This window comes from Phialemonium atrogriseum, assembly GCF_030411735.1.
Source record: "Phialemonium atrogriseum strain 8032-3 unplaced genomic scaffold QBC33scaffold_21, whole genome shotgun sequence".
In the NCBI taxonomy this organism is placed as follows: domain Eukaryota; kingdom Fungi; phylum Ascomycota; class Sordariomycetes; order Cephalothecales; family Cephalothecaceae; genus Phialemonium; species Phialemonium atrogriseum.
Genome location: NW_026848158.1, coordinates 194,459 through 207,938, shown reverse-complemented (window position 1 = coordinate 207,938; position 13,480 = coordinate 194,459). Strand labels below are relative to the sequence as shown.

The window sequence follows — 13,480 nt, the reverse complement described above, 5'->3', positions numbered from 1 at the left end:
CACCAAGGCGAGGGATAGGGCAGAGTTACGAAGGACTGTGGCATCGACGTGGAACTTGATCACAAGCAAGACAACCTAATGGTACTCCAGTATCCAGATTTCCTTCCTCCATCACCGACACTCGGGCATCAGGCTATGTGCCTCCTTCCACCTGCCTCTGGTCTTCGATCAACAGTTGACCCGAAAAAGCGAATGGTAGGTCGATTGCCAGGGAACACAAAGAAGCTATTCAGTCGGTCGAAGCTGTTGCCGTCTACGCTGCAATCTGGCCATGCAGCCCGCCCCGTCCCCTTTCTATCATTGATTGATTAGGTCCCGTGCATTCCAGCAACTACCTGCCGTGCACACAGACGACGACATACAAGACCCAACCACATATATTCCCACTCCCCGTCTGATCCGAGCCGATCCGAGCCAATCCATCTACAATACCATGGGACGAGGAAAAGGGATAAGGTTAACTTCCGATACTAGAGGAGATGCACCGCCCTCCACCGACGCGAAACCCAAGAAGCTATTCCCAGGCCGAGATATACAACCAGCCAAACAAGACATCAGAAACAAGATCCCCGCGGGAGGTCTTGTATTTGTACATACATACAACGCCAAAGACTTTTCTTCCCTTCCTTCGTCCCTCCCCCTTTCGCTCGAAATGCCCCGACCGCATGAAAGAAGGAGCGAGAGCATCTTCGCCAAAGAGGGTCTTGGCAGGCCCATCAGACTCCGCTGCGGGGCTGCTGGGTATGATAACAAGACTGATATTGGGCTGGGTATGCCGGAGTGTCGTGACATATCGTCGCGGGGGGGCGGGGGGTGGGTGGGGGTGGTCCATTCCTCCGCTTCCGCGCGCGTGTGTGTGTCATCTTCGTCGGTCCGTGTAGGTAGGTTAGGTATCCAAAGATCAAACGTATCCCAAGGTAGTTAGGTCGGTGCCGGGAGATCAATGAATAGGTTTCGGTAAATCCCCCGCAGAATATTTATCCCCTGGGACTTTCGGGCGCTGTCAAGGCAGTAGTATCTATGGATGTACATGGGTTACCTCGTAGAGCTCGCGAAGGATACATGCACCACATACAAACCAACCCACGCATCAACGGGGACGAAGCAGATGAATGATACATACAAGTTTGTCTCCAAATCCCGAAGATCAATGGTGGGAAGTCCTGTCAATGCTGTATCATTGCCTACCTGCCATCACGGTTGGGCGGGATCGCTAGATTTGGGAGGAGGAGTGACATTGCATGCGTATGGCCTTAACACTGCCTCGCATTGCCTAAGCTCACGCAGTAACGAGGAGTAGCCGATTGTGAAAATGACAATATCCGTACAAGTTACCTCCGCGAAGAGAGAGCTCTACATTCGCGAGACTGTGAGAGGCATGAGCCTCGTTCTACCTTTCCCTGACCAAACTCCATGAAAATAACTCAAACACGACACAAAACAAAGCAACACACGCAGGTATAATACCCTCGCACAAATCAACCCGCGTGTGCTAAGACATACCATCAAGCTGCCCAGGACAGCACATACCTGCCTGCCACCGTGGTGGCCGACAGGCCACGCCACTTCAATCACAACTCAATCAGCCAGTCCTCATCCTCCCCAGAAGGGCCGTCCTCCTTCTCCATCTCCTTCTCCGCGGCCGGAGACAGCGACTTGGTGCCCGAAGGCGCGCTAGGACCGCCGTGGCAGACCACCACCTTTGGTCCGGCTCGGGCACGCACGCCGTTGATAAGCGTCGTCGGCTTGTACGTGTCCCTAATGATAGGCTGAGACGGCCGTCGGGTCGGCTCCGCGTGACCCGAGGAAGAAGATGGGAAAGGACATTGTTCCTCGCCAGTCGCGTTTGTATCGTAGAGTTCAACCCCCAAAGCTGCGCAGCGATCGAGATAGCATTTCTCGTCGTGCTGCTTGATGTTCTTTACCAAGTCGCGAAATTTTGCGGCGCCATTGGAGATCTCTCTTGCCTGGGCTGGCGAGGCCCTGGCCGGGGGGGATGGCAGGTTTTCCGGATGCGGGGCGACCTGCATACTGGTTGATTGCTCGCCATACCCACTGGGGGTGCCGGGAGCGGCCTCCAAGGTCAGGAGCTCTTCAAACGACATGTGAAGATGGTCCTCGGCCTTGTTGGCCCGGGCCTGTTTCTTCTCCATGAGTGACCGGAAGTCATCACAGTTGCAGTGACACTCTAGACTGCACATACTGGCACATCTGTGCCCGCAGTCCATGACTTTGCGGCACGGATGGCTGCAGCCAAGGTTCTCGTGCGGGATTCTGTGAGGGCGAGCGATGTCAGCAATCTTGAAGAAGGGAGATATAAATGGGAAGGGATGACCCACATGTGGCACTTCAGCGTGCACTGGTGTCCGCAAGGTCGGATACCTTGGCAAACTTCGTCGCAGCCGCCAGCATTGTCGCCCCAGTCCTCGACCTCCTTGATCCAGATCGTATTCCCGTGCTTCTGGCAGGTCAGAGGGAGACCCTTCTTTCGCTTCACTCGACCGATCTCGGCGAAGCCGTTCCAGATCCTCCCCCACAACTCCCGCGCATCCTGGTCGGCACTGAGAACGTTGTCCATGTTGCCAAACAGGTAGAAGCCCCGACGGGCGCGACTGATGGCAACGACTGCCCGGTTCTGGTTCTCCAGGAATCCGATCGACCACGGACGGTTCTCTCTCGGGCTGCGAACCAGAGAGAGAAGGACAATGTCGTTTTCCTCGCCCTGGTAGGAATCGACAGTGAAGACGTTGAATGAGTCGGCGGTGATCGAGCCGTGCTTCTTCAACTTGCCCAAGATGGTCTTGCGCTGGCCGTTGTAGAAGGTGAGGATGCTGATCTGGGCGGGCTTGACACCGTTTGAGACGAGGTATGAGAAGAAGCGAACAACCATCTGGGCTTCCTGCTCGTTAAACCTGCTAAGGTTTGAGTCCATATCCTCTTCCCAGTTGTGGGTGAACAACCAAGTATCGTGACCGCCCATCCCAGGCACAGGTGGCCTCTTGGTAATGTCGGTGACGAGCGGGTGGTCAGTCAGCTCGGGATAGAAAGGCGTCAGGATCCGGCGGATGCTGGGGATCATTCTGCGCTGCTGGTTGAGCATGATGTACGGAACTCCGAGTTCGATCATGCGCTGGAACAGCGAGACATTCAGGTAAAAAGGGCTTTCGCCAAGCCATCGGACATCGCAATTGGGTGCGAGCTGCTGATGGTCACCGACCAGGATCAGCTGCTGGAGAGACGGGTAAAGGGCCGAGCTGATATTGCTCTCACGAGTCTCGGCCGCCTCCTCGATCATGAGGGTGCGCGGCTGAAGCGCAGCAAGGAAACCACGGTACTTCGTGAGACCGGTTGTGGTGCAGCCGACAACGTCGATGCACTCCTCGGCGACGATCTCGATGTCCGTCTCCCATCTGTTGATCTTTGAGTCCTTGCAGATGTTGATATTCTCTTGGAGGTGAGAAGCGAACGTAGGCTGTAACCTGGCGATGAACTGGGCCATGAGGAGCTGATAGACGGCGCCGCGCATGGCCTTGGGAATCTCGAACAAGTCCTCCTTGCGCAGCTCCTTCTCGGCGCGGAACTGCCAGCTCGAGAGGTGTGAGGGTTCCTTGCCTGTCCACTTGTGAGCGAGGCGGATGAAAGTGCCTCGGATCCGCTCGCGATCCTCTTCATCAACTGCAATGTGCTCGAGGTCACCGTCGAACTCATGATCTCTGCCCTCCAAGTCGTTGTCGTCTCCCTGCACCCAATTGCATTCAGTCTGGCGGAGGACTTTGGCTGGGACGCACTCAGCTCCGAGCCAGATGGAGAAAGGTCCGCCGGATCTGTGAATCTCGGATTGCTCCATATCATCGTTGACCAGGGACGTGTACTGGGATTGGGTAAGGATACCGGCAGCTAAGAGCGCATTTGGATCGAGGAGGCCGTCATTGAAAGCCGCCAAGACCAACCCCTTGAGCCTGTGAATGTTGCCTTGGCGGGCTCCTTCAATGGCCCGGAAGCCGGAGGATTGGACTTTGGATCGCTGTCGCATCATGAAGACGGTGTGTTCTGCAATACGCTCATTCTCCGTCCGGCCACCGACTCGGACAATGCGAGCGCCATGGTCGAGGATGAGAGACAGAAGCTGATCCAACGCGTGGTTGGTCTGGGCTGCCACGACGACGGGGGGATCACCGCGCTTTCGGCTGGCGAGGATGACTTTCAAAGCCGCGACTGAGGTGAATGTCTTGCCAGTGCCTGGGGGGCCTTGGATGATTGCCAGCTCCTTCGTAACGATGCGGTGAAGGGCATGAACTTGCGAATTATCCATGCTGGTGACGCCTCGAACATCTGGGATACCCTTGAGGACGTCGTGTTTTCGGAGGAGATTCCAGTCAATCGAGCCATTCCGGGTATGGACCAACGACGACATGTCCATGACTGGATTATCCACAATGAACTGTGCTGGAGGGTCGCTCCTGTCTCCATTGATCAGGTATTTGTCCAACAACGAACTGGTAATTGGAATAGGTTAGTAGGTGTACACCCGATGGAGAGGAACAACAGGGGATAAAACTGACTGGCAGGTCGCGGCCATCTGGAGTCCAACAAGAGCGTGCCGTACTGCCTCAAAGTATCCGGTCCGAGACTCCACCATGACGAGCTCCAGCTCAGGGTCGACGACGGCGTCGCTGGCTTTTGCCCAAATGATGTCCACCTGGGGTGGGTTTTGGTCAAGCCCGTCCTTGTATGGGCGCTGCGCCACGCTTGCGATCTTGCAGATAGTCCTGAACTGGTCTGCGGCAGTCGAAATGGCGATGATCGTGCCGGGAGTGAGCCGGGGCGACTGCAGCCACTGAATGCGGCGGCCAGCGTTCTCGGTGGAGAAGCTAATTCGACAGATGGGCCCAATTCTGGCCATCAGGTATCCAAGGACTCGGACCTAGAACAGGGATTCTCGTCAGTCGAGATCACAGAGGTGTGGTGGGGGAACACATACCCGCTTGTAGACGCAGACTTCCTCGTCATCCTGGCTCTCGGGATTGGAGCGGACCAGGTTGACTGCATGTCGCAGCCCCTCCGTCCCCTCCCGGCGAAGGATAGAGTACTGGGCCTCCAAATACGCCTCCTTGGATTCCCACACTTCCCCCACGCGGTTGTGAGGAAGGTCCTTAGTCTCCTCCATGGAGGCAAGGACCTCGCCCCCCGAGGGAAACTCTGGAGTGAGCTTCCACTCAAGGTAACCACGCGGTTCGTGGTGTACGTGCTGCTCGAGTATCTCAAGCAGCTGCCCCCACCAAGGAGTCAGTAATCAGCATGGGATGGAACTTGGAAGGGACAGATAGGGAAGAAACTTGGGATCTTGATGATTATCACTAACCTCTGGGCCGGCTGAGGCTTCTTTTGCCGACATATTGTCGACAACTCTCATCTGCTTCTCTGCTTTCCGCAAAGGTCAACTCCGAGTCCCTTAGAAAAGGACTACGACGCGTCGTGATGGTGGGGCTGGAGGTAAACAAGGCGCGACTGGCCCTTCAGGGTGTGCGGGCATGCGATAGGGTAAGTCGGGTAAGTCAGGAACAAAAAGACGCAGGGGAGGTGAAAAATCTCGATGTGAAGGTCAGGGCAGACACAAAATCTCGACGCGAAATCTCGTGCAAATATCAGGATAGACGACGGCAACAGGGAGGCTATGTGCAAGTTGGGAAGAGAGGTGATTTTCGAAGACCAGGTTGGTACTGAGGTGCCTCGAGATGGAAGTCGGAGAGGAGGAAGTCGGAGAGGAGGAAGGTGAAGAAAGCAGGAAAGTGAGGTGGAAGTTCCCGTTGGCTGGGGAAGGTGTCGGCAAAGAAAGGTACGAAGGTACCAGAGGGGAGCTGGGATGGAAAATGCCGCTTCCGATATCAAACGGGAAATACAATACCTGTTGAGGAAGGTACTGGTGCAGATAGGATGGAATGTTCGAGAAAGGAAGTAAAAAGTGCTTTCTCACCTGTCGAGCCAGAGAAGAAGATGAGTTCTTCTATGAACTCGCTCTGGATATCAAGTTAGCTGTGTGCACTGGGAGAAACAATCATCATAGACTAACGGCATGAATGGCCTTGGAGCGGGACTGGTTCGCGATCTTTGATCTCTGGACGGAGAAGGAAGAGATAGTTGGAAGATGGTAGGTGTGAAGTGGGCGGAAGACGCGAAGTGTGAGGCTCAAATAGAAGGAGTAGGTGCACAAACTTGTGGAATACAAGCAAGAAGTACGAGCTTTCCCAAACGGTGATGTTTGGGTGCCCCTGAATGGCTAGATGGGTAAGCCTCGGGTAAATAAGGACTTGACGTTGTACACACACATGGGGGGGGGGGATGGATAGAGGAGGTGAGGGTCACGGGTCAATGTGGTCTCTGCCTTCATGGCAGCACGGGCATCACTGACCATCAGTCTCACAGTCTGAGGAACTCCAAGTACCGCACGGTGCTGAGGTCCTAGGTTGACACTTGCCCTGCTTGGATATGGCTGACCTTTAGGGGAGGAGCTATCAGACTTGACAGAACCCTTGACTGGCCCTGATTGATTCTGGTCACAAAGAGCCACAGACCTTGATGATTGGCAGGAAATGGAAGTCATGGAAGGCACAATCAAGATAGCGGGGTCTCCCTTGAACTCAAAGGAGAGCAAATGCTGCTCTGGATAGAAGGAGTTGACGAACTGGAATCTCAGGTCGGCACTGTGCCTCTCACACTTGGAAGAAACAAAGGGGAAGGAGATGGGAGAGAGCCAAGGCCAAGGCCAAATGCAAGGAAACAAAAAATCATGCAGGATATATGCATTTGACGTTTCGCACAAAGACAGATGGAAACTGAAAACACACCTTTGGAAAACCCCAATCGACCAACGGTCAGCGGCATCGCCTCTCGCGAGGCGATGCCAAAGGGTAGGGTATCCAAAGAGACGAGCACGCCCTGATGATTGCCCCACAGATTGGGGCCCGTCTGTTAGCGTTTTCCGGGCCGAATGTTTGGGCAGTCGGGAAGGCGAGGCATGTTTGTTCTCGCATGGGAGAGGAGCCGACTTACCAGTAAGTTGAGGGGCTGTAGCCTCCTGAAGCGTTCCCACCCCCGTCAAACGCAAGACAAGCCAAGCCGCCTCTCCCCGGGGGAGAAGCGGGGCCCCGAGCCGACGCGTCGCCCACAGGGCAAAAGGGATGATCGACATGTCGCCCTCAGGGCAAAATGATGATGTCTTTCATTGTCGGCGACCGAGGCCTTCCCATCGCTGGGAACTGTGACTTGTCTGCGATGACGGTAGCAGCACCCCGTGGATTGGGATTGGGAGCTGCTCCCTCCCACTTCAGAATATACGAGAGTACTGGTAGGTATGCCCGTTGGACAACCGGAGATGGACGTCCACAGGACAGCTGGTGGTGTAACGCCCGAAGGGCAAAGATTCCCACGCGACGGATCAGCAATGTTCGGAGGCAGTAATATCTAGGTCGAGGATCAGGTCGGTCAGCAACCCATTTGGAACCCGGAGCCTGGGACGGAAGCAAGGACTCGGTTGGCACTTACCCAGTGTTGGAGTTAAATATATATAAGAGAAGATTTTCTGCTGATTCTTGGTGTCAGTATTTCCCGGAGGTGAATTGTGAGGGAAGAGAAGAGACAGCTGGGTTGGAAAAATATCTCTGGTGCAGTTCACGGAAACGGCAACAACGAAGCAAGGAAGATACTCGGTGTTGGGGCTTGGCGTGGACGGGCCGTCGCGGGGCCGCAGATGTATTTTGGAAGACGTGGATATTTCAAGAAACGCGAACTTACCTTGGCTGGTGACTGAAAACAAGATCACCAACGGCCGCGATGGCAAGCTTGCTGAACCTACATCGAAGAGATAGATATCAATAGCTGCCACCGTTGACGGAAGCCCGTGGAGGGTATTCCCGAGTGGAGGGAGAGTTGGGAGAGGTGAGTGGAAGTGGTGGATGATGGGGAAAAGAGGTCCACCACAACAAAAGAACGGTGGGGGTTCTGTATTTTGATATCGTGTGGATCGAGGGTTCCTTGCCCTACTGGTCCAAGGAATATTGCCCCAGCGATACTAATGGCGATGATTATTGACGACTAAGCGTGGGGCATGGGCATTCACAAAGGTCGGGGTCGGGGTCGGGCTTGTTGGAGAGGAGGCAGGAAGGGTGGTATCACAGGCTTCAGGGAGCAGCCACGGAGTTGTGAGTCGACGAGAATAGCAGCAACAACGGCAGGAAGGATGAATAGAGATTGAGTGTTCACAAGGACTGGAAATTAGATTGACCATGGACCGTTGGACTTACATGGAACTTGTCAAGGGTGGAGATGATCCCAAATGGTGAGACTAGCATACAGCAGGAGATTGCAAAGTCGAATAGAAAGCAGGACTGTGCAGTGGAGGGTGGGCTTTGGAGAGGATGAATGCCATAAAGAAGTCTGCCCAACACTGCTAAGACAAAGGTATCGAAAAAGGGGACATAGAGCACCTGACATGAAACAAGGGAGTGGAGGGGGATAAAGAAATGGGGGATACTCGATAATCCGATCACTACAGTTGGGGATTGTAGTTGTAGACAACTGATGGGATTTAAGTTCATTGTAAAGTTGATGATCTAGATCTCTTCTCATCACCGACTTGGCCCTGCTTCCACGGTGTACTTTCCCTCTTGATCCGTGGTGGCTCAATCCCCATTCTGAATCACCACTGGTCAGCCAGTCAAAAGCTCCAGCAATCACTTCAACGCGACTGCTCCTGCTGGAAGCCCATTCAAATGGACTACCTCGAAGGACAATGAGGAGTCGACGAGGAGATACCGAGGGAACAAAGACACTGCTGTCAAGCTTCAACAAGGCATAAGAGCACAGCACCGGACCTGCGAGTTTGTTTGACATTCTCCAGACGCCCTTTGCTTGACAATTAATTACCCTACAAAGCAGCTCAAGAAGGAACCAATCGCGCCCAATCAAGCCCGAGAACCCCCCACTCCTCATTCATCATGACACCCTCCATCCCCAAGCCAGAACCAGAAACAGAAACCCACCAAACCCACCAGAACCCAACAAATATCACCCGCGCCACAGCGGCTCCAATGCCTCCGGCCGGCACGGCAGGCGATGACGCCGCAGCCCCCGAGACCCGGTGGTGCCGGCGATGCCGTGCCGAAATGCCTGTCGCGCACTGTCAGGACCCGGGGGCGGCGCACGGGCGGATCCCGGGAACGCGGACGGTCAAGCGGGAGGACGCTGGGATTGGCGATGCTGCGGTTGATTGTCAGCCTGTAGGAGGGGTGGAAGCTGGGAGTGGTATTGCCGGTGGTCCTGGGGGTGGCAATGCATCGTCTAATATTTGAGTAGGTCAGTTGAAAGCGATTGGGGAGGTACGGAGGTACATACAGAAAATTGGTAGCATGGAGGATGGCAAGTCATGTCTCCTATCCAGTGCGAATTCTATTATTATCCTTATACACGCATGTCGAATACACATATGTAGATATAGGTACCAGTCCGCCTACCTGTTAAGGCGAAAAAAGCATAAAACACAAAACAAACACGAAGCACAAGCCCCTCCCTCGCTCAGCAGACACGACCACAGGAGACGGGCCCTGCTAGAGAGGAGCGAGGAGGCAAGATGCACCCAATAAACAATAGGTAAGGTGCAACCCGATAAAACAAATCATGACTTCCACGCCCATTGAAACTCCGTGAGTCGCCCGGTGAGGCCGCCCTGCCCACAAGCATGGCCAGATCCAAACTTTGAAAGGGGCCTTCCCTTGCCCGTTTTCCCCTCTCCTCCGGGTCGGTAGGTATATAGAGAAGAAATCACGCTTCCTTGTAGAGCAACAGCACCATCCAATATTCCCTGCGCCCCCCTCCGTCCCCCTGTGCCCCCTCACCTGACCGTCTTCCCCCCACAGTCGGGGATCTTGACACCCTTCTTCAGCTGCCTATTCACGTCCATCAGCCCCCAGTGGTCCTCCCAGTTCTTTCCCTCCTCGTCAAACTTGATCTTCCACGGCTCGTCAAAGGCCTCGAACCAGAAGTACTCTGTCCCATTCGACAGCGCCGTGCACACCCAGTCGTCCATGAAGCGGTTTAGCTGCTGCACGCCCGCGACGCTGGCCTTGGGGCAGTCCGTGACACCGTCGACGCCGCAGTTGGTCCCCCCCTGGGACGGCCAGCCCGTCTCGGAGATGATGTTGCGCGACTTGTCCGACTTGAAGAAGGCGCCGTTATGGCCCTCCCAGAACGAGTACGTCCAATCGGCGGCGTCGTCGGCGTTGATGCCCCCGAAGAAGGGGTGGATGTTGGCCATGACGTAGTCGCTCTGCTGCGCCAGCTGCGCCGTCCACTTGTCGCCGAGGTCCGACGTCGCCACGGGCAGCGACATGCCCTTCTTCGTCAGGTTGGTGCGCACAGTGGTCAGCAGCTGGCCCAGCTCCCACACCGACATCTGGTTGCGGAACAGGATCTCGTTGGCCACGATGACGCCCTTGAACGGCTTGGGCCCGTACGTGTCCAGGATGGTCCACATCTGGTCCAGCTGCCGCTCGTTGGTCGTCGTGTTGTCGTCCTGCCACACCCCCATCCAGAGCTTGACCGTGTCCTGCATCTCGAGCCGCTTGAGCGCGTGGAGCGCCATCTCGGTCTGGTTGCAGTCGGTGCCGTACAGCCGGATCGTGTTGGTCAGCTGCGAGAGCACGGCAATGTCGCGCGTGATGTTGTTCTGCGACGGCGGGTCGTGTATGCAGTCCGGGTACTGCGTGTTGATCGGAGTGTAGTCGACGCCCGGGAACACCTTGTGCAGGTTCGGGTTGTTGAGCAGCGCCTTGATCTCGGGCGAGTTGATGCCCAGGTCCCCGTTCGCCGCAGTGTCGCCCGCCGCCGTCGACGACGAGTTGTTCCCGGACCCGCCCTTCTTGAGCACCACCCCGAACACCACCCCGCACACGATCCCCGCCACCACCGCGAGCCCTACGCCGAGGCCTATGGCGATCTTCCACTTCTTGGATCGCCTCCTCTCCTTGGCCAGCCAGTCCGACTTCTCCGCGCTCATGCCGGCGCTACTCAGGTCGTACGTGCTTGCGTTGACGCCACCGTTGCCGCCACCGCCTTGGTAGGATGTGCTGGCGTTGTGGACAGGACCGTAATGACCGTAGTGACCGCCGCGGCCACCGTTGTTCCGACCGACCAGCCCTCCCAAGGCACCCATCACCCCGCCTGCCGCCACGGCACCGCCCACCACGCCCGCCGCGGCAGCACCGTCGCGGCCTCTGTGACTTGAGCCTCCGAGGCTGAGCATGGATGTCCTTGGTCCCCTCCGACCATATTCTAGCCCCTCATCGCCGTCGTCCTCGATCTCGTTGGGGTTGACCACGCCCAGGTGCGGGTCCTGGGGGCGCGAGTAGCTCTGGTAGGGGTCATCGGTGTAGACGTCGTTTGTGAAGCTGCGCGAGCTCCTCGACGGCGTCCTGGCGCCCGGGGTCGAGAGCCCCGGCGGTATGGCCCCCGGCGTGAGGCCGGCCAGGCTCGGGTGCGAACTCCGGTCCAACGCAGAGCCGCTGCTGCCGCTGCCGCTGCCGCTGACGCCGCCGCCGTTCGCCTCGCCGTACGAGTACCGGTTGTGGTTGTTGTCCCACGCACGCAGGCCGCCGCCGTATTGCTCGCTATAGCCCTGGCCCTGGTGGTATGCCTGCTGTGGGTTGGTTGGCGCCCGCATCGCTTCCAGGCCGCTCTCGCGGGCGTTTCGCTCGGCGACGGTGTAGGCGATGCCGGCCATGCCACCGGCTGCTGCCTCGCTGAAGTTGTCTGCGCCGGGTGTGATGTTGCTCTGTGGCCGGGGTTGTTGTGACCGCGGGGGGTAGCCAGGCTCCCGGCCCCATTGCCGTCCGTCGGCGCTGCGATGCGGAGGGGGCTGCGGCGGGGAGATGGGCGAGACGGGGTCCGGCTGTCGATAATTGTTCGCCGCGGGGGTGTTGGTAGTCAGGTAGGGCGGTGGTTGATTGTCACCGAGGCTCGCCGAGCTGTCACGGCTGTATCGTCTGTTGTTTCTCAATTGGCTGAAGGAGGAATCTGGATGCATGCCAGGCAGGCGGCCAGTGCGGGCTCCTCTGCTCGACTGCTGGTAATATTGTTGTTGTTGTGATTGCTGCTGTTCGACGGCTTGTTGGTATTGATCTTGATACTGTTGTGCGTGCCCGGGAGCGCGAGGCCCGCGGTAATTCTGGTTGTCGAGAGGCTCGCGTTCTGCCATCTCGTCGTCGTTCGAGTAGTGTGGACGAGCCATGAGGATGGCGAGGTCGAGGTGGTCTTGTCGAGTTGGGGTTCTGGGGCAGATGAAATGACGGACTGGGTAATCAGCTCCAGCTGCCCTCTCGTGCAGCGTGCAGGGACGATTTCCCTTTGCGTGCTTCGTGTTCGTTGCTGCGTGCTGATGGAGCCCTGAACCAGTTCGTGCGGGACGTTATTAAGCCGGTGAGGCTGACAGGGGCGCTATCGCCAGAAGGGGGCAGGAGGCCGAAAATGGGGGCGTTTTGTGGTTGTCAATAGTGCGCCCCCAAATCAAACTTGGGCATGGAGGATCTGATCTGACAGGTCGCAAAAGAAGGGCTATACAGATGTAACAGTTCGCTGCCTCCTAGTTTCGAGGATCTTGTGGGAGACAACGACAGCGTCCTGCCAAATCAGTCGAGGGAAGAAAAACCCCGGGGCGCAAGGAGCGACGACTCGATGCAGCAGTGGCTTGGTGGAGGACAAGACAGGCCCTGCTGTGCACTCTTCTGTCAGCTCTCGGCGAGGAGCAAGGGCTGAAATGGATGTGGCCAGGTTTCGTATTTTTCGGCGTATTGCTGTCCACCACGCCGAGGGAGGTCAGGCGCCTCCCTTGGTTACCCCGGTTTCGCTTTGAGGGTCGGTTGGTTTTAGCTGCCCTAGCAAGAGCTGAATACGAACGAGCCTTCCCCGCTTGCTTCAAGCAAATAACGAGCGACGCTGCAGCAATCTCGAGGTCCGGGCGAGAGGGTAATCTTTTGCAAAGAGCGTATGTTTTTTTCGGCTTCTTGTTAGGGAAAACAGAGTTGGAAGACACCAGCAACAGCCAGGGGCAGCGCTGATAACTTGGACATGCCAATGCTACTCAAGGGGAAAGGCATGAAATCAAGGCGAGGGGCGGCCGCCATGAAAAGTGGGGATCTGCCGGCCCGTTGGTTGACTGAACAACCATCATTTCTCTCATGACGCCATGGCCCATTGGCTAAGGCCGCCAAGCTAGTGGTGGTGCAGCAGTGCCTCACCAGCCACACTAAAGATATATTATTAGCTCTTTGTCCATCCAAGGAATGGATCTGTACCGCCTCGCTTTCCTTTTTCTCTCTCTCTTTTTTATCTTGGGGGGGGGGGGGGGGGGGGGGGGGGGGGGGGGGGGGGGGGGGGGGGGGGGGGGGCGGGGGGGGGGCGGGGGGGGGGGGGGGGGGGGGGGGCGCGGCGG

The 13,480-nt window shown here is 56.8% G+C and overlaps 2 protein-coding genes across 2 annotated transcripts; both read right to left on the bottom strand.

The window, feature by feature from the left end:
- Positions 1-1,398: 1,398 nt before the first annotated feature.
- On the bottom strand, positions 1,399-5,395 carry QBC33DRAFT_593755 (P-loop containing nucleoside triphosphate hydrolase protein; the record flags this gene model as incomplete). Its single annotated transcript, XM_060431760.1, has 5 exons — positions 1,399-2,274; positions 2,340-4,496; positions 4,563-4,924; positions 4,982-5,269; positions 5,363-5,395. The coding sequence occupies 5 exons, from the start codon at positions 5,393-5,395 to the stop codon at positions 1,572-1,574; spliced, it is 3,543 nt and encodes a 1,180-aa protein (XP_060281185.1). The 3' UTR covers positions 1,399-1,571.
- A 4,001-nt stretch (positions 5,396-9,396) lies between these two features.
- Positions 9,397-12,667, bottom strand: QBC33DRAFT_178801 (putative endo-beta-glucanase). Its single transcript, XM_060422418.1, has 2 exons — positions 9,510-12,667; positions 9,397-9,428 (listed from the first exon to the last, which is right to left on the bottom strand). The coding sequence occupies exon 1, from the start codon at positions 12,278-12,280 to the stop codon at positions 9,887-9,889; it is 2,394 nt and encodes a 797-aa protein (XP_060281184.1). The 5' UTR covers positions 12,281-12,667; the 3' UTR covers positions 9,397-9,428; positions 9,510-9,886.
- Positions 12,668-13,480: the final 813 nt, after the last annotated feature.